The sequence below is a fragment of the Oncorhynchus mykiss genome, chromosome 27 (genome assembly GCF_057628025.1).
Source record: "Oncorhynchus mykiss isolate SJ-2025 chromosome 27, ASM5762802v1, whole genome shotgun sequence".
Taxonomy (NCBI): domain Eukaryota; kingdom Metazoa; phylum Chordata; class Actinopteri; order Salmoniformes; family Salmonidae; genus Oncorhynchus; species Oncorhynchus mykiss.
This window is the reverse complement of record NC_143048.1, coordinates 44,208,772-44,229,942: the sequence shown is the minus strand read 5'-3', so window position 1 is coordinate 44,229,942 and position 21,171 is coordinate 44,208,772. Positions and strand designations below refer to the sequence as shown.

Sequence of the window (21,171 nt, the reverse complement as noted above, 5' to 3'; positions counted from 1 at the left end):
ATGTTGTATGAAATGTTTTTTGCTAAATATACTTTTTTTTTGTTGTTAAAAAGTGACATCGAAGAAGTGTAATAAATACCCATAAACAAGATAACTTTTTATTTGAAATTAATAACTCTTCACGGTCTTATTTATATATTATTTCACAGCTAAGCCTAAATGTCATTTTAATATCTTAAATAAAACATGAACAATGAGATGATCAGTTTAAGACAGTATATAAGGCAGGCAACTTTTCTTTTGATACTAAACATAAAAGTACTGTTGACATAATCAGTATAAAAACTAGTACAACAAGAGGCACATTCTTTACATTACAAAACAGTTGCACTCCTTTAGGAAATTCCCAGGAATAATGCAAATGCATGGTACTCATTCTTCCATTGAGGTTAGAATCCATTTGCAACAGTGCACCAGAGATGAAATGTGTAGGACACGATACGAAAAATACAAAAATAACCTCAAATATACAGGTTCACTGGCATCATAAACACCTCTAAAATGATTAATGGTTCATAACCCTTGTTTTAAAAAAGAGTTAAATAATTGTGATTTAAAATGAACTATTGCAATTTTGCTATGTTTATGACTGACACTGAGACATAACTGTTGCCCCAGCACGACAAGTCTAAATCAGGGTCCAAGATGGTGGAGCCTCACGTACAGTTTCCCCACATCAGCATCACCGCAGGAACCTCTGCATGAAACACAAGGCACAGAATGTCTCCCATCATCACTTTTCACAAACAGGACAACTGTCACACCCTGGTCAAAGTATTTTGTGTTTATCTTTATTTATTTGGTCAGGCCAGGGTGTGGCATGGGTTTTTGTATGTGGTGTGTATGTATGGGGATTGTAGCTAGTGGGGTGTTCTAGCTAAGTCTATGGCTGTCTGAAGTGGTTCTCAATCAGAGGCAGGTGTTTATCGTTGTCTCTGATTGGGAACCATATTTAGGCAGCCATATTCTTTGAGTTTGTCGTGGGTGATTGTCCTTAGTGTCCTGATGTCATTGTTCTGTGTTAGGATACACAAGTATAGGCTGTTTCGGGTTTTGTTAAGGTTATTGTTTTGGTAGTGTTTGTGTTTAGTGTGTTAATTCATTAAACATGGATTGCAATAGACACGCCGCATTTTGGTCCGACTCTCCTTCTCACCAAGAAAACCGTTACAACAACGATGAATATGACAATCAACAGGGGCACGGCACACTACAAAAACAGATATGTGTAGAGGTACCAGAGGACCCAAAACAAAGGCCTTATTTTGTGAAGGAGAATGCATGCTGGGTAATTAAAGGGGGCTGTAGATCATGTTTCTAGTGTTGTGTGTTTAGATTTCCTCAACAACACCAAACATTGTCTGAAGGAGACAAAGCCATTCTTGTGTTGGGAGCACAAGGGTTCTGTCCACAATGTCAACCTATTCCCTATATAGTGCACAACTTTTGACCACAGCTCTATGGGCCCTGACCAAAAGAAGTGCCCTATGTAGGGAATAGGGTGTAATTTGGGACGGACACCATTCTATGGAGCTGTGGGAGTTAAGAGAGGGAATGTTCGCATAATGTATCTTCCCATCTCTGTGAAAATGTACTTTCCAGGATGGATTCAAGAGACAAAATAGAAGCACTCAGTTAGCATTTAGACACAAATAGCTCATTGAAAAACAATAGCTGGGATTCTTTCGAGATAATCATTTAAATCGTATTAATAGACTTTTTTAATTTGAAAATAAATAAATAAATAGAACAGTTGACAACATAAACTACTTATAATAGAAAAACACCTTATTCGGCTAACAAGCTGCAGTTCGCTACACTCGCATTAACATCTGCTAACCATGTGACCATTAACATCTGCTAACCACGTGACCATTAACATCTGCTAACCACGTGACCATTAACATCTGCTAACCACGTGACCATTAACATCTGCTAACCACGTGACCATTAACATCTGCTAACCACGTGACCAATAACATCTGCTAACCATGTGACCAATAACATCTGCTAACCATGTGTATGTGACCAATAACATCTGCTAACCATGTGTATGTGACCAATAACATCTGCTCACCATGTGTATGTCACCAATAACATCTGCTAACCATGTGTATGTGACCAATAACATCTGCCAACCATGTGACCAATAACATAGGCTAACCATGTGTATGTGACCAATAACATCTGCTAACCATGTGTATGTGACCATTAACATCTGCTAACCATGTGTATGTGACCAGTAACATCTGCTAACCATGTGTATGTGACCAATAACATCTGCTAACCATGTGTATGTGACCAATAACATCTACTAACCATGTGTTTGTGACCAAAAAATCTGCTAACCATGTGTATGTGACCAATAACATCTGCTAACCATGTGTATGTGACCAATAACATCTGCTAACCATGTGTATGTGACCAATAACATCTACTAACCATGTGTATGTGACCAATAACATCTTCTAACCATGTGTATGTGACCAATAACATCTGCTAACCATGTGTATGTGACCAATAACATCTACTAACCATGTGTATGTCACCAATAACATCTGCTAACCATGTGTATGTCACCAATAACATCTGCTAACCATGTGTATGTGACCAATAACATCTACTAACCATGTGTATGTGACCAATAACATCTGCTAACCATCTGTATGTGACCAATAACATCTGCTAACCATGTGTATGTGACCAATAACATCTGCTAACCATGTGTATGTGACCAATAACATCTTCTAACCATGTGTATGTGACCAATAACATCTGATTTGAGTATCAGTCTGTTAGTGGGACACACAAACTTCTATGTCAGCATCCTAAATGGCACCAGTTTTTAATCAGTGGTTTAGAGAGCCAATGGCACCCTATTCCCTATGTAGTGCACTACATTTGACTAGACCCTGGTCAAAAGTAGTGCACTAAATAGGGAATAGTGTGCCATTTGTGATGGACTCTATATCTCCTCTCTCTTCCTTGGATCACCGGTCACTGAGAGGTTGTCGTTATTTAAACCAGTCAGGACCGAGACGCTCCAGTCCCTCCCTCTGCCCTCACACAGGCCACAATGGTATTTAAGTAGGAGGGGCTGTAGTGACCGTCCGAGCTAAGACAGGGATCTATTGTGGGGATCTCAACTGTTTCATAGTATCCACTTTTGGGATATGTCCAGAATGGCACCCTATTCCCTATGTCGAGCACTACAGGGTCTAGTCAAACGTAGTGCACTACATAGGGAATAGGGTGCCATTGGCTGTCTAAACCACTGATTAAAAACTAGAGCAGGAAGGCCTATTAGCAAACTCAGTCTGAACCCCCCCTGAAAAATCAGGGAAAAACAGTTACCAGGATATATATTTTGAAATCTGAGTTTATAGTTTTGGGCGGCAGGTAGGCTAGTGCTTAGAGCGTTGGACTAGTAACCGAGAGGTTGCTGGATCGAATCCCTGAGCTGACAAAGTAAAAATGTGTCATTCTGCCCCTGGACAAGGCAGTTGTTCCCTGCTAGGCCGTCATTGTAAATAAGAATCTGTTCTTAACTGACTTGCCTAGTTAAATTAATAATTTATTAAGTGTTGCAGTGTCTTGCATCCTCGATTTTACATCTCCCAACACTTAGAGATGTTTTGATCAACTAAAGCCTTGTGATTGGAGGCTTGTTGACCACATGTACATGGCACCTTGGGGATATGGTCTAATTACCATTGGAAAAACGTTTTGGAAATGTGTTTCAATTCATGTTGTTATCCCCTCGGTCAAAATGCACATCTTGTTTTGACATAATATTTATAGTCTATCTGACCTGTACTATAGTCTATCTGACCTGTACTATAGTCTATCTGACCTGTACTATAGTCTATCTATCTGACCTGTTCTATAGTCTAGTCTATCTGACCTGTACTATAGTCTATCTATCTGACCTGTACTATAGTCTATCTATCTGACCTGTACTATAGTCTATCTATCTGACCTGTACTCTAGTCTATCTGACCTGTACTATAGTCTATCTATCTGACCTGTACTATAGTCTATCTGACCTGTAGTCTATCTATCTGACCTGTACTATAGTCTATCTGACCTGTACTATAGTCTATCTGGCCTGTACTATAGTCTATCTGACCTGTACTATAGTCTATCTATCTGACCTGTACTATAGTCTATCTATCTGACCTGTACTATAGTCTAGTCTATCTGACCTGTACTATAGTCTATCTATCTGACCTGTACTCTAGTCTATCTGACCTGTACTATAGTCTATCTATCTGACCTGTACTATAGTCTATCTGACCTGTACTATAGTCTATCTATCTGACCTGTACTATAGTCTATCTAACTGACCTGTACTATAGTCTATCTATCTGACCTGTACTATAGTCTATCTATCTGACCTGTACTATAGTCTATCTATCTGACCTGTACTCTAGTCTATCTGACCTGTAGTATAGTCTATCTATCTGACCTGTACTATAGTCTATCTATCTGACCTGTACTATAGTCTATCTATCTGACCTGTACTATAGTCTATCTATCTGACCTGTACTATAGTCTATCTATCTGACCTGTACTATGGTCCATATATCTAACCTGTACTCTAGTCTATCTATCTGACCTGTACTACAGTCTATCTATCTGACCTGTACTATAGTCTATCTATCTGACCTGTACTATAGTCTATCTATCTGACCTGTACTATAGTCTATCTATCTGACCTGTACTATAATCTATCTATCTGACCTGTACTATAGTCTAGTCTATCTGACCTGTACTATAGTCTATCTATCTGACCTGTACTATAGTCTATCTATCTGACCTGTACTATAGTCTAGTCTATCTGACCTGTACTATAGTCTATCTATCTGACCTGTACTATACTCTATCTATCTGACCTGTACTATAGTCTATCTATCTGACCTGTACTATAGTCTATCTAACTGACCTGTACTATAGTCTATCTATCTGACCTGTACTATAGTCTATCTATCTGACCTGTACTCTAGTCTATCTGACCTGTACTATAGTCTAGTCTATCTGACCTGTACTATAGTCTATCTGACCTGTACTATAGTCTATCTATCTGACCCGTAGTATAGTCTATCTATCTGACCTGTACTATAGTCTATCTATCTGACCTGTACTATAGTCTATCTATCTGACCTGTACTATGGTCTATCAGACCTGTACTATAGTCTATCTGGCCTGTAGTCTATCTATCTGACCTGTACTATAGTCTATCTGACCTGTACTATAGTCTATCTGGCCTGTACTATAGTCTATCTGACCTGTACTATAGTCTATCTATCTGACCTGTACTATAGTCTATCTATCTGACCTGTACTATAGTATATCTGACCTGTACTATAGTCTATCTATCTGACCTGTACTATAGTCTATCTATCTGACCTGTACTATAGTCTATCGGACCTGTACTATAGTCTATCTGACCTGTACTATAGTCTATCTTTCTGACCTGTACTATGGTCTATCTATCTGACCTGTACTATGGTCTATCTATCTAACCTGTACTATGGTCCATATATCTAACCTGTACTATAGTCTATCTATCTGACCTGTACTATAGTCTATCTATCTGACCTGTACTATAGTCTAGTCTATCTGACCTGTACTATAGTCTATCTATCTGACCTGTACTCTAGTCTATCTGACCTGTACTATAGTCTAGTCTATCTGACCTGTACTATAGTCTATCTATCTGACCTGTACTCTAGTCTATCTGACCTGTAGTATAGTCTATCTATCTGACCTGTACTATAGTCTATCTATCTGACCTGTACTCTAGTCTATCTGACCTGTACTCTAGTCTATCTGACCTGTACTCTAGTCTATCTGACCTGTACTCTAGTCTATCTGGCCTGTACTCTAGTCTATCTGGCCTGTTCTATGGTCTATCTGACCTGTTCTATGGTCTATCTGACCTGTACTATAGTCTATCTGACCTGTTCTATGGTCTATCTGACCTGTACTATAGTCTATCTATCTGACCTGTACTATAGTCTATCTATCTGACCTGTTCTATGGTCTATCTGACCTGTTCTATGGTCTATCTGACCTGTACTATAGTCTATCTATCTGACCTGTACTATAGTCTATCTGACCTGTACTATAGTCTATCTATCTGACCTGTACTATAGTCTATCTAACTGACCTGTACTATAGTCTATCTGACCTGTACTATAGTCTATCTGACCTGTACTATAGTCTATCTGACCTGTACTATAGTCTATCTATCTGACCTGTAGTATAGTCTATCTATCTGACCTGTACTATAGTCTATCTGACCTGTACTATAGTCTATCTGACCTGTACTATAGTCTATCTGGCCTGTACTATAGTCTATCTGACCTGTACTATAGTCTATCTATCTGACCTGTACTATAGTCTATCTATCTGACCTGTACTATAGTCTATCTATCTGACCTGTACTATAGTCTATCTATCTGACCTGTACTATAGTCTATCTGACCTGTACTATAGTCTATCTTTCTGACCTGTACTATGGTCTATCTATCTAACCTGTACTATGGTCCATATATCTAACCTGTACTATAGTCTATCTATCTGACCTGTACTATAGTCTATCTATCTGACCTGTACTATAGTCTAGTCTATCTGACCTGTACTATAGTCTATCTATCTTACCTGTACTCTAGTCTATCTGACCTGTACTATAGTCTAGTCTATCTGACCTGTACTATAGTCTATCTATCTGACCTGTACTCTAGTCTATCTGACCTGTAGTATAGTCTATCTATCTGACCTGTACTATAGTCTATCTATCTGACCTGTACTCTAGTCTATCTGACCTGTACTCTAGTCTATCTGACCTGTACTCTAGTCTATCTGACCTGTACTCTAGTCTATCTGACCTGTACTCTAGTCTATCTGGCCTGTACTCTAGTCTATCTGGCCTGTTCTATGGTCTATCTGACCTGTTCTATGGTCTATCTGACCTGTACTATAGTCTATCTGACCTGTTCTATGGTCTATCTGACCTGTACTATAGTCTATCTATCTGACCTGTACTATAGTCTATCTGACCTGTACTATAGTCTATCTATCTGACCTGTACTATAGTCTATCTATCTGACCTGTTCTATGGTCTATCTGACCTGTTCTATGGTCTATCTGACCTGTACTATAGTCTATCTATCTGACCTGTACTATAGTCTATCTATCTGACCTGTACTATAGTCTATCTATCTGACCTGTACTATAGTCTATCTATCTGACCTGTACTATAGTCTATCTAACTGACCTGTACTATAGTCTATCTATCTGACCTGTACTATAGTCTAGTCTATCTGACCTGTACTATAGTCTATCTATCTGACCTGTACTATAGTCTATCTATCTGACCTGTACTATAGTCTATCTATCTGACCTGTACTATAGTCTATCTATCTGACCTGTACTATAGTCTATCTATCTGACCTGTACTATAGTCTAGTCTATCTGACCTGTACTATAGTCTAGTCTATCTGACCTGTACTATAGTCTAGTCTATCTGACCTGTACTATAGTCTATCTGACCTGTACTATAGTCTATCTATCTGACCTGTACTATAGTCTATCTGACCTGTTCTATGGTCTATCTGACCTGTACTCTAGTCTATCTGACCTGTACTCTAGTCTATCTGACCTGTACTATAGTCTATCTATCTGACCTGTTCTATGGTCTATCTGGCCTGTAGTCTATCTATCTGACCTGTACTATGAAGGCAGCCATGGCAGAGAACAGGGCCAGTAGTGCCATGCGTCTGAGCCGGCGCAGGTTGACCCGCTTCAGGAGGAAGAAGCGTGCCCAGCCCAGCTTCTTAGCCGTGTGGGGCGGGTAACGCATGGCGTTGGCATCCTCCAGGTTGAGCTTCTTAATGAGACAGGCACGCAGGTGGCTGAGCTGGTCAAAGCCGTGCTGGCTGTGGTAGCGTCCCATACCACTGTTACCTTGGGGGAGGGAGGGGAGGGACACACACACACACACACACACACACACACGTCAGGTCAGGTACTAACAAGGGTGCCATTAAGACACACACATAACACACATATCAGTATCGTATGTGTGTGTGTGTTGGTGTTAACTTACCCACCCCTCCGAAGGGGAGAGCACTGACAGTGAAGTGGACCAGACAGTCATTGGCCACTAGGGCCCCACTAGAAGTCTCTGCTATCACCCTCCTGATCAACTAGAGGTGGAGGGAGGGAGGGAGGAGAGAGAGGGATGGAGAAAGGGGATAAGAGAGAGGGAGGGAGGTAGAGAGAGGTGGAGAGAGATGGAGAGAGGGGGAAAGAGAGGGAGAGAGGGTGAGAAGGGGGGAGAGGGGGTGAGAAGGGGGGAGAGGGGGAAAGAGAGAGGGAGGGAGGTAGAGAGAGGTGGAGAGAGATGGAGAGACGGGGAAAGAGAGGGAGAGAGGGTGAGAAGGGGGGAGAGGGGGTGAGAAGGGGGAGAGGGGGAAAGAGGTGGGGAGAGGTGGAGAGAAAGGGAAGTGGAGAGAGGGAGGGAGAGAGAGGGAGGTGGAGAGGGAGAGAGAGAGAGAGGGAGGGAGAAAGGGAGAGAGAGAGGGAGATAGAGGGAGAGAGAGAGAGGGGATAGAGGGAGGGAAGTGGCGAGAGAGGGAGAAGAGAGAGGGAGGGAGATAGAGAGAGGTGGAGAGAGATGGAGAGAGGGGGAAAGAGAGGGAGAGAGGGTGAGAAGGGGGGAGAGGGGGTGAGAAGGGGGGAGAGGGGGAAAGAGGTGGGGAGAGGTGGAGAGAAAGGGAAGTGGAGAGAGGGAGGGAGAGAGAGGGAGGTGGAGAGAGGGAGGGAGAGAGAGGGAGGTAGAGAGAGGGAGAGAGAGGGAGGTGGAGAGAGGGAGAGAGAGAGAGGGAGGGAGAAAGGGAGAGAGAGAGGGAGATAAGGAGATAGAGAGGGAGAGAGAGAGAGGGGATAGAGGGAGGGAAGTGGCGAGAGAGGGAGACAGAGAGGGAGGGAGATAGAGAGGGAGAGGGGGAGGGAGGTGGAGAGAGATGGAGGGAGGTGGAGAGAGATGGAGGGAGGTGGAGAGAGGGAGGGATGTGGAGAGAGGGAGGGATGTGGAGAGAGGGAGGTGGAGAGAGATGGAGAGAGGTGGAGAGAGATGGAGGGAGGTGGAGAGAGGGAGGGAGAGAGAGGAAGCGAGAGAGACAGAGGGAGAGAGAGAGAGAGGGAGGGAGGTGGAGAGAGAGGGAGGTGGAGAGAGGGAGGGAGAGAGAGGAAGCGAGAGAGACAGAGGGAGAGAGAGAGAGGGAGGGAGGTGGAGAGAGAGGGAGGGAGGTGGAGAGAGAGGGAGACAGAGGGAGAGGGAGGAAGCGAGAGAGAGACAGCGAGTCAGAGGGAGAGAGACAGAGAGACACTAACTTAGTATTTAACGTAGGTCATAAGTCATATTCATTAATATGTATATGTTTCATTAGTTTAATCTTACAGACTTTAGCTTTGATTTGACTTCTATGGTCTTTACCTTGTTGTCAGGTGAGAACACGTAGAGGGCCAGAGGCTTCTCTCTCTCATTGATGAACTGTATAGCCTCGTCCACTCCACTAACAGTGACAATGGGGAGCAGGGGACCAAAGATCTCCTCTTGCATCACCTTGGAGCCCCCTGTCACGTCCTTCAGCACCGTGGGGGCTGAACACACGCGCACATTGAGGAATAACACAATAACACACACACAGTGAGCAGACACAACGGGGCAGGGGGGGGGGAAGGGAAGGCTCGTGAATACTACAAACTTGAGAAATAACACAATAACACACACAGTGAGCAGACACAACGGGGCAGGGGGGGGGAAGGGAAGGCTCGTGAATACTACAAACTTGAGAAATAACACAATAACACACACAGTGAACAGACACAACGGGGCAGGGGGGGGGGGGAGGGAAGGCTTGTGAATACTACAAACTTGAGAAATAACACACGCACACACACACACACACACACACACACACACACACACACACACACACACACAGGGGCCTCGTTAACGTACCTACACACACACACACTTGGAGACAGAACACACACACACACACACACTTGGAGAGAGAACACACACACACACACACACACAGCCTACAGGGGCCTCGTTAACGTACCTATGTAGCATTGTGACTGGTCGCTGTCTCCTCCGATGGCCACAGTACTCCCCTCGAGCAGTGACATCACCCTCTGGAAGTGGCGCTGGTTAATGATGCGTCCGTAGTCCTCGAAGGACTTTGGGTCGTCCGTATAAAACTCCTAACACCAGCACAAAGGTCAAATACACTATTGCGAATGACCATTAAAATGCAGCTATGGGGCCTAGTGAAAGTCTGCACCCTCTTGAATGTTTTTCCTTAACATAAAAAGGAATGGGATTATACTTTTTTTCCCCCCTCTATTTACCAGTATCGTGGTGGCAGCATCATGTTATGGGTATGCTTGTCACCGGCAGGGACTAGGGAGTTTGTCAGGATGAAAATAGATATGAAAAGGAGCAGAGCCCAGGTAAAAAGTTTGAGGAAAACCCCACTTCAGTCTCTAGAGTTGTATTTTTCTACGGGACAACTACACAAATGTTTATGCAAAAGCAGTGTCGAGTGTTCCTGAGTGGTCAAGTCTCAGTTCGGACATAAATCTGCTTAAAATAAAAATCAGAGTCAAGGTTTAAATAACACTGTCCATTAATGATCCCCAACCAAATGTACTGAACCTGAGCAATGTTGACACCAAGTATTAACTCAGGGGGGGTGGAGGTTTAAATAACACTGTCCATTAATGATCCCCAACCAAATGTACTGAACCTGAGCAATGTTGACACCAAGTATTAACTCAGGGGGGGTGGAGGTTTAAATAACACTGTCCATTAATGATCCCCAACCAAATTTACTGAACCTGAGCAATGTTGACACCAAGTATTAACTCAGGGGGGGTGGAGGTTTAAATAACACTGTCCATTAATGATCCCCAACCAAATGTACTGAACCTGAGCAATGTTGACACCAAGTATTAACTCAGGGGGGGTGGAGGTTTAAATAACACTGTCCATTAATGATCCCCAACCAAATTTACTGAACCTGAGCAATGTTGACACCAAGTATTAACTCAGGGGGGGTGGAGGTTTAAATAACACTGTCCATTAATGATCCCCAACCAAATTTACTGAACCTGAGCAATGTTGACACCAAGTATTAACTCAGGGGGGGTGGAGGTTTAAATAACACTGTCCATTAATGATCCCCAACCAAATTTACTGAACCTGAGCAATGTTGACACCAAGTATTAACTCAGGGGGGTGGATTTATCCAATTATCATATTTCAGTTTTTTTTTCTTAATTTGGAAAATGTTGTAGAATTTTATTTTACTTTGAAAATGTGGAGTAGGGTGTGTAGATTTAAATGTGGAGTAGGGTGTGTAGATTTAAATGTGGAGTATGGTGTGTAGATTTAAATGTGGAGTAGGGTGTGTAGATTTAAATGTGGAGTAGGGTGTGTAGATTTAAATGTAGGGTGTGTAGATTTAAATGTAGGGTGTGTAGATTTAAATGTGGAGTAGAGTGTGTAGATTTAAATGTGGAGTAGGGTGTGTAGATTTAAATGTGGAGTAGGGTGTGTAGATTTAAATGTAGGGTGTGTAGATTTAAATGTAGGGTGTGTAGATTTAAATGTGGAGTAGGGTGTGTAGATTTAAATGTGGAGTAGGGTGTGTAGATTTAAATGTGGAGTAGGGTGGAGTAGGGTGTGTAGATTTAAATGTGGAGTAGGGTGTGTAGATTTAAATGTGGAGTAGGGTGTGTAGATTTAAATGTGGAGTAGGGTGTGTAGATTTAAATGTGGAGTAGGGTGTGTAGATTTAAATGTGGAGTAGGGTGTGTAGATTTAAATGTGGAGTAGGGTGTGTAGATTTAAATGTGGAGTAGGGTGTGTAGATTTAAATGTAGGGTGTGTAGATTTAAATGTAGGGTGTGTAGATTTAAATGTGGAGTAGGGTGTGTAGATTTAAATGTGGAGTAGGGTGTGTAGATTTAAATGTGGAGTAGGGTGTGTAGATTTAAATGTAGGGTGTGTAGATTTAAATGTAGGGTGTGTAGATTTAAATGTGGAGTAGGGTGTGTAGATTTAAATGTGGAGTAGGGTGTGTAGATTTAAATGTGGAGTAGGGTGTGTAGATTTAAATGTAGGGTGTGTAGATTTAAATGTAGGGTGTGTAGATTTAAATGTGGAGTAGGGTGTGTAGATTTAAATGTGGAGTAGGGTGTGTAGATTTAAATGTGGAGTAGGGTGTGTAGATTTAAATGTGGAGTAGGGTGTGTAGATTTAAATGTGGAGTAGGGTGTGTAGATTTAAATGTGGAGTAGGGTGTGTAGATTTAAATGTGGAGTAGGGTGTGTAGATTTAAATGTGGAGTAGGGTGTGTAGATTTAAATGTGGAGTAGGGTGTGTAGATTTAAATGTAGGGTGTGTAGATTTAAATGTGGAGTAGGGTGTGTAGATTTAAATGTGGAGTAGGGTGTGTAGATTTAAATGTGGAGTAGGGTGGAGTAGGGTGTGTAGATTTAAATGTGGAGTAGGGTGTGTAGATTTAAATGTGGAGTAGGGTGTGTAGATTTAAATGTGGAGTAGGGTGTGTAGATTTAAATGTGGAGTAGGGTGTGTAGATTTAAATGTGGAGTAGGGTGTGTAGATATGATGGAAAACAAGTTCAAGGGGGTGTTGACTTTGTACAGGCACTGAGTGAATTACAGCTGCTGTCAACTTCTTTAAGAACAGGGGGGTGGCAGGGAGCCTAGTGGTTAGAGAGTTGGGCCAGTAACCGAAAGGTTGCTGGATCGAATCCCTGGGCTGACGAGGTAAAAATCTGTCATTCTGCCCCTGAACAAGGCGGTTAAACCCACTGTTGACTTCTTTAAGAACAGACGTGACATAGATCTTAGTTGCCGGATAAAGGTTCTGTATGAGTGGTCTGGAGTCAACACCGGTTCTGAGCTAATGTACCCCTCCTTGTACTCTGGGTCAGATGAAGTAGTGGAAGGTTAATTACCCTACTGTATGTGTAAGCCCCATTCTGCCCCATTTCTATTCAACTCATTTGTATAATACCGTGATGCATTTCCTGATCTCCTCCACCACTCTGTCCTGGATGCTGGGTTCACACAGGATGTAGTCTGGGGCAATGCACGTCTGACCACAGTTCACAAACTTCCCCCAGGTGATACGCCTGGGGAAACACAGAGGATTAATGGGCTTCTCATCTGAGTAAAATATGAAACAGACTTTGAGCTGTTCTCATCTGAGTAAAGTATGAAACAGACTTTGAGCTGTTCTCATCTGAGTAAAGTATGAAACAGACTTTGAGCTGTTCTCATCTGAGTAAAGTATGAAACAGACTTTGAGCTGTTCTCATCTGAGTAAAGTATGAAACAGACTTTGAGCTGTTCTCATCTGAGTAAAGTATGAAACAGACTTTGACCTGTTCTCATCTGAGTAAAGTATGAAATGGTCTTTGAGCTCTTCTCATTTGAAACAGTCCTTGAGCTGTTGCAGTGACGCTGCCCACAATATACAATTTCCAAGATTTTAGATGACCAGGGACAAAATGACACAGATTGAATAACTCTCAAGGAATATGGGGCAGTCTGCCACTGACCGGCACGCAACTCTGAGGTCGACGTCCTTATCGATGTAACAGGGGCTCTTCCCCCCCAGCTCCAGGGTCACAGGGGTGAGGTGTCGGGCTGCGGCCTCCATCACCAGTTTACCCACAGTGCTGTTCCCTGTGTAGAAGATGTGGTCGAAACGCTGACGCAGCAACTCCTGGGTCTCTGAGACACCCCCACACACTACAGGGTACAGCTCCTGGGGAGGACACACACACACACACACACTTCAGTTTCCTCTCACCATAAACAGAAGCCTACGACACAAGAGGGTTTGAAATGAGAATTTAAAGGAAACACAGTGGCCTTCAGACAGGATTCACACTCCTCGACTTTCCCCACATTTTGTTGTTACAGCCTGAATTTAAAATGGATTTGATTTACCTACACACAACAACAACAACAACAACAACGCCCTACAATGTCAAAGTGGAAATATGTTTGTTATAATTTTTTACTGATTAATAAAAAAAGTGAAAAGCTGAAATGTTTTGAGTCAACAAGTATTCAACCCCGTTGTTATGGCGATGCCTAAATAAGTTCAGGAGTAAACCCTTGCTTAAAAAGGTCACGTAATATGTTGCATGGACTCCCTCTGTATGCAATAGTGTTTAACATGCTTTTTGAATGACTACCTCATCTCTGTACAACACACATACAATTATCTATAAAGTCCCTCAGTCGAGCAGTGAATTTTAAACACAGATAATACCACAAAGACCAGGGAGGCTTTCCAATGCCTCGCAAAGAAGGGCACCTATTGGTAAAAACAAAAAAAAGAGAAGAGCATGGTGAAGTTATTAACAACACTTGGGATGGTGTATCAATACACCCAGTCACTACAAAGATACAGGCGTCCAACCTAACTCAGTTGCCGGAGAGGAAGGAAACTGCTCAGGGATTTCACCATGAGACCAATTGTAATTTAAGTTTAATGGCTGTGATGGGAGAAAACTGAGGACGGATCAACAACATTGTAGCTACTCCACAATACTAACCTAATTGACAGAGTGAAAATAAGGAAGTCTGTTCCAAAACATGCATCCTGTTCGCAACGAGGCACTAAAGTAATACTGCAAAAAATGTGGCAAAGAAATTAACTTTTTGTCCTGAATACAAAGTGTTGTGTTTGGGTCAAATCCAATAAAACACATTACTGAGTCCCACTCTCCATATGTTCAAGCATAGTGGTGGCTGCATCATGTTATGGGTATGCTTGTAATCGTTAAGGACTGGGGAGTTTTTCAGGATAATAAAGAAACAGAATGGAGCTGAGGACAGGCAAAATCCTAGAGGAAAACCTGGTTCAGTCTGCTTTCTACCAGACTCTGGGAGATTAATTCACCTTTCAACAGGATAATAACCTAACACACAAGGCCACATCTACACTGGAGTTGCTTACCAAGAAGACAGTGAATGTTCCCGAGTGGCCGAGTTTTGACTTAAATCTGCTTGAAAATCTATGGCAAGACATGAAAACGGCTATCTAGCAATATTCAACAACCAATTAGACAGAGCTTGAAGAATTTAGAAAAGAATAATGGGCAAATGTTGCACAATCCAGGTGTGGAAAGCTCTTAGAGACTAACCCAGAAAGACTGTAATCGCTGTTAAAGGTGCTTCTACAAAGTATTGACTCGAGGGTGGGAATACTTATGTCAATGTGATATCTGTATTTCATTGTCAATACGTTTGCAAAAAAATAAAAATAAAAAAAACATGTTTGCACTTTGTCTTTATGGGGTATTGTTTGTAGATGGGTGAGATTTAAAAATAATATTTCATCCATTTTGAATTCAGGCTGTAACAACAAAATGTTTCAACAAGACGTAAGAATAACACGAGTAAAGTAAGTAAGCAGAATACATACAGGGTCAGTACCATATTAACAATGTACAGGGATACTGGAGTGATGGAGGTAGATATGTAGAGGGGTAATGTGACTATATACAGGGTCAGTACCATATTAACAATGTACAGGGATACTGGAGTGATGGAGGTAGATATGTAGAGGGCTAATGTGACTATATACAGGGTCAGTACCATATTAACAATGTACAGGGATACTGGAGTGATAGAGGTAGATACTGTATGTATAGGGGGAAGGAGACATCAGGTTATGTGATAAACAGAGTAGCAGGAGTGTACAGTAAGTATCTGATGATTGTATGTGTGTGTGTATGTGTAGAGTCAGTATAAATGCATATTATGTGTGTGTGAGCAGATGATGGAGTGTGTGTTTGTGTGTGTGTAGAGTCAGTATAAATGCATATTATGTGTGTGTGAGCAGATGATGGAGTGTGTGTTTGTGTGTGTGTAGAGTCAGTATAAATGCATATTATGCGTGTGTGAGCAGATGATGGAGTGTGTGTTTGTGTGTGTGTTGGAGTGACAGTGTGTAGGGGCCATGTGAGTGTGCGTAGAGACAGTGCAAAAAAATAAGAATAAAATACAATGGACACCTCAGATAGTTTGTGTAGCCATTTTGTTAGCTATTTAGTTAGCTATTTAGCAGTCATATGGCTTGGGGATAGAAGCTGTTCAGGAGCCTGTTGGTGTAAAGGTAGAATAAGTCAAAGGGTTTCTGAAGGCTGTGTAAAGGAGTAAACATGCATCTGATAGGGATTTGATGCTAGTGAAGTGACCTTGTCCAGGTAGAGAGGGAGCAGTTCCTCCATGACCTTGGCTGAATGAGAGCTGACCTCTGACGGCTTAACCACAGCTGCATTACCTGAGGGAGGGAGGGAGGGAGGGAGGGAGGGAGGGAGGGGAGATGGGAGGGAGGGAGTGAGGGAGGGAGGGAGGGAGGGAGGGAGGGAGAGGAGATGGGAGGGATGAGGGAGGGATGAGGGATAGATGAGATGGGAGGGAGGGATGAGGGAGGGATGGATGAGGGAGGGATGAGGGAGGGATGGAGGGATGGATGAGGGAGGGATGGAGGGAGGGATGGATGAAGGAGGGATGGAGGGATGAGGGAGGGATGGGGGGATGGATGAGGGAGGGATGAGGGAGGGATGAGGGAGGGATGCAGAAGAGAGGTGGTATTAGACAGTGAATGTGTAATCATAACAACGTTATGTGAGGATTCTGTGTTATGCACTATAGCCCGTTACCATATATGTGATTGAATATTATCTGCTGTTGGCTTGTGTGGATGTATGGGTTATGCACCATGGCTGGCTTGAGACATTGTTAACAGTTTCAGGGCCATGGGCCTTTCTCGTGATGGAGAAATACAGAATAACATAAAAACGGACACATACAGAACGTAGTGTCGGGAACAAACGGTCTTTTGTTAGATAACAGGAGCCAGGTGCGTGATAACTGTATCGAGCATGGGCGCATAGATATTCTACACAACTACAACGACTGACCGCTGAAGCGCCCGGGGGCTGGGACCAGCTCGTGCGCCAACAATCAACGATAGGCTGGGTGAGTTTAAACCACGCCCAGTCTCTACTCTGACAGGCTGGCTCAGAAGCAGGAATGACTTCTGTCAGTATATTATAATATCTTTGTCAGGAACAAGTCAGTTCTCTGTTTTGCCTTGCGAGGTGTGACAGAGAGCCCGTATATACGAAAATTGCATTTACCACTTATTGCTTAGCTAATAAAAAATACATAGCATACATTCGGTGACTCAGTGTCATACTTATCCTGATACCAGATTCGATTGACGCAACCCTAACAGTTACAAGACTGTGTTAGCTCAATGTTAGCCTGCTGAGGTAAAGCCTAGGCATTAGCTCTATGCTAGCCTGCTGAGGTAAAGCCTAGGCATTAGCTCCATGCTAGCCTGCTGAGGTAAAGCCTAGGCATTAGCTCGGGGAGCTAACACAAGTTTCCAAGTCTCAGGCAAGGTTATTCATCACGCGAGCATTGTTTACACACAGAACCACCTCCATTACGTTTTCTACTACAGTACCTGCAGCAATAGCCGCGACCAGGGGCTGGAGGGTCACTGCCCAGGGATAGTTCCAGGCCCCGATGATGAGGACCACTCCCAGGGGCTCTGGCTGGATGTATACCTGTGACAAGACGTAGACTATGTTTTTAATCTATGATCCCCCATCCTTCCTATGTTCTGTAGGGGTGGCATGTAGCCTAGTGGTTAGACAGTTGGGCCAGTAACCGAAAGGTTTCTGGATCGAATTCATGAGCTGCCCCTGAACAAGGTAAAGCCTAGGAACCCACTGTTCCCAGGCCGTCATTATAAATAAGAATTTGTTCTTAACTGACTTGCCTAGTCAAATAAAGGTAAAATTTAAACGTTCTATGTTGTAAAAATACATTTAGGTGGAAACAGACAATGAGGTCCGATGGGCCCTGGTCACAAGTAGTGCACAATATAGGGAATAGGCTGCCATTTGGGACCCTCCAATGTTTATCTTGTCTTACCTCGTCTAAGATGGTGAGGAGGCTCTTCTCTACAGGCCGAGGGGCAGCCCATTCTGCTAGCCTCTCCACAGCCACGTCGATCTCCCCTTCCAGACCCAGGGTCTCAAACAACTCTGTGCTGTGTTCAGTCTGCAGCAGGTCAAGGACACACCATTACACCAATCAGTCAGTCAGACAGTCATATTTATATAGCCATTTTTACAAAAACATTGTCACAGAGTGCTCTACAGTAGGTTGACACATGGTTATAAGTGGGTTATAATTAGATGTCCAGACTACATATTAACAAATTCTAAAAACTACTTATAAACCATTTTACAACCCCCTTAAAGGATACCTTTATGTAAATTGTCAAATTAAACTCTCAAATGGTAACCAATTCCCTTTATAGTGTGCTACTTTTGACCAGGACCCAGGGCTCTAAAGTAGTGCACTATAAAGGGACTAGGGTGTAATTTGGGACGCCACTCCAACGCTCACCTTGTTAAGGTCCTTATTGACAGCGTCTGCAATGTCCTTGCGTCTCTCTGTGATGAAACGGTGCAGGTTCTTAAGCTGGTGAACTCTGAACTTCAGGGGTTTCGACATACCGGTCTGGAAGGCCCTCCTTGCCCTCTCTACCACCAGCTGTTCCCGAGACATACTACTACCGTACTGGGTCAAGGACTGGTAGAACAGGGACACTAAGGAAATGCATTATTGGGTTAGTAGCTAACGTTACATGTTGTGTGCTACCGAGGTACAGTGTGTGTGTGTGTGTGTGTGTGTGTGTGTGTGTGTGTGTGTGTGTGTGTGTGTGTGTGTGTTATCAAAACGGAGATAAGGATGCCTCTCTTATATTTCTACTCGTACATAACTATAGGGTAGGAATGTCAAAGTGTATTCATTAAAGCCAGTAGCCTAATAGGAGGAATCAACAATAATGCAAAAGTATATGTCTATGTGGTAGTAATACACACTATCAGAAGGCAAGGATCTTTACCAGGATATTCCTGTAGGCACTCGATTCCAAAACAACGCCTAGCATTAAGAGACTGTATAATCCTGGAGTTTTGCCATTCAAATAAAGGGGCTGAGCTACTAGCCAACGTTAGCTAAATGGCTAACAGCTAACAAAAAAACAACATTGAATTACAGAACCGTTCATATTCGAAGGCAACTAAAATGGCAAACCCAGATTTTCATAGCAATACCTTGTAAAGTCAGCAGAGAAATTTGGTATATTTTTGAACGAACGTTTGCACTTCAGTTGACCCCAATAGTGCAACACGGTAGCATCTCACCTCAGTACAGTAGCTTTCGTCCTGTTATCCGACAAAATTATAACAGTAACACCACGTCATCGGAGGGGGAAGGGCCACTACAGCGAACACCATTGCGGTTGGTTAAGCAATATGTCAATCCAACTCGAGAAGCAAGGTTTGTCAAATGACAAGTGTAGATCGGTTGACTCTTGCCCATTTGGGAAGTAGGCGCCGCCTATTTGATGGTGCCCACAGATGATAGAACAAAGAAACAGATGATTCACCGGATGTATAAATCCGTAGCATCCGGTTGGAATTTTCATTCCCAAATATGGTGAGGGGAGGAAGCTCAGTCAGAGAATAAGAGGCGAAGAGAGAGGTTTCACTCTCGCCAAAATCTGTCCAAAAATAAACCCAATTCGTTTCTACAGTAGCTGTGCGTAGGTAACATCATCGAGGAAGACAAGGCAGAAAAAAATAAGCTATACAACCTAGGTGTTGTGATAATTGCGTTGTTTGCTCTATAACCTGTTAGTTCATATACCTTGCCACCGTGATATATAGGCCTAGACAATAAGACACTGTGGCAGAATAAATTCAACCACACCTTTGTTTAATCACAAAACCAGAGAGCAACCTCTGTCTGGTGAAGTCCACAAAGCATATTCCATGTAACAAACAATTTTGTGATGTTACCCGCCTACATACAGACTCGAAATCATTGGCCACTTTAATAAATGGAACACTAGTCACTTTAATAATGCCACTTTAATAATGTTTACATATCTTGCATTACTCATCTCATATGTATATACTATATTTTAAAGCATCGACTGCATCTTGCCTATGCTGCTCTGTCATTGCTCATCAATTTATTTATATTTTCTTATTCCATTTCTTTACTTATATGTGTGTGTATTAGGTATTTGTTGTGGAATTATTAGATAATACTTGTTAGATATTGCTGCACTGTCGGAACTAGAAGCAAAAGCGTTTTGCTACACTCGCAATATAATCTGCTAACGATGTGTATGTGACCAATAACATTTTATTTTTATTTGATTTACATGACCTACAGCATTGTCTGGCAAATTCATGTTTCTGACATTTTCGGACTACAAAACAACTATTGATGTAGAACCACGGAGAGTTACCACAAGTCACAAAGAAAACGGGAGCTGCCTCCACTATTCCAGCACCATTTCAATTAAAACATTTCAACATCATCAAATCACCCCTGTTTAGTCTAAAACAGCGACAACCAAAATAGCGAATACCAATTTCGTCCAATCAACATAAGCTAGATATGATATGGCTGTCCATGATTTCTGATTTGTGTGTGTGTGTGTGTGTGTAGAAAAGTAGAAAAAACATGACTCACCCTACTTGTAGAGAAACGCCAATGTCATCCTCCTCTCGTTCATGTTGACGAAGCGGTCTATGACTCCGTCATACAGTACACTCTTTTAGTTTTGTTGTTCTTGGCTACCTTGCTAAAACGCTTGCTCGCTAGCCTAGCTTCCTTTCATGGGCAACGATGAGCCAACTAGTTAAGATTAAGCGTACTACATCTAACTACATATTGAACTTCCATCCTCTCAGGCCAGAGGCACAACAATTTATTAATTTGTGGTTGGATCAGAATTGCCGTTTTAATCATTGGCCAGTACGGAGAATTAAGTAAAACCACAAGTCCAAATCTCTATCTCCATACATGGCAAATTTAGGGAAGGGTACATTTTAGCTAGCTGGATAGCCACCGGAGGACAACGACACAACAAGTTTTTTCTGACAATGACATTTTGCTTTTGATTGGTGATTGGTCTGAAGCCAAATCCAAACCTTTTTT

General features: G+C 42.4%; 1 protein-coding gene across 3 annotated transcripts; it reads right to left on the bottom strand.

Annotated features, from left to right (window-relative positions):
* Positions 1–84: 84 nt before the first annotated feature.
* LOC110508068 (aldehyde dehydrogenase family 3 member A2) lies at positions 85–19,541 on the bottom strand. Of its 3 annotated transcripts, none has more exons than XM_036965659.2 (12): positions 19,362–19,541; positions 18,559–18,761; positions 18,079–18,207; positions 17,606–17,708; positions 16,326–16,411; positions 13,671–13,879; positions 13,124–13,241; positions 10,140–10,281; positions 9,506–9,672; positions 8,114–8,213; positions 7,733–7,971; positions 85–697 (listed from the first exon to the last, which is right to left on the bottom strand). In XM_036965659.2, the coding sequence occupies exons 2-12, from the start codon at positions 18,718–18,720 to the stop codon at positions 683–685; spliced, it is 1,470 nt and encodes a 489-aa protein (XP_036821554.2). In that variant the 5' UTR covers positions 18,721–18,761; positions 19,362–19,541; the 3' UTR covers positions 85–682. The 3 variants fall into 3 exon arrangements, with proteins under 3 accessions (XP_036821554.2, XP_036821553.2, XP_090080220.1); XM_036965658.2 differs by having other exon boundaries at positions 19,272–19,408; XM_090224094.1 differs by lacking the exon at positions 85–697 and having other exon boundaries at positions 7,724–7,971; positions 19,272–19,402.
* Between the last annotated feature and the right edge of the window lie 1,630 nt (positions 19,542–21,171).

What these genes read in the sequence shown, in the direction of transcription:
- LOC110508068 (XM_036965659.2), bottom strand. Translation starts at nt 18,720, where the DNA reads ATGTCTCGGGAACAGCTGGTGGTAGAGAGGGCAAGGAGGGCCTTCCAG. An exon ending in TCCTCACCATCTTAGACGAG is followed by an intron (nt 17,709 to 18,078) that starts GTAAGACAAGAT and finishes GTCTTGTCACAG; the next exon opens with GTATACATCCAGCCAGAGCC. An exon ending in CCAGTCACAATGCTACATAG is followed by an intron (nt 9,673 to 10,139) that starts GTACGTTAACGA and finishes GCGTGTGTTCAG; the next exon opens with CCCCCACGGTGCTGAAGGAC.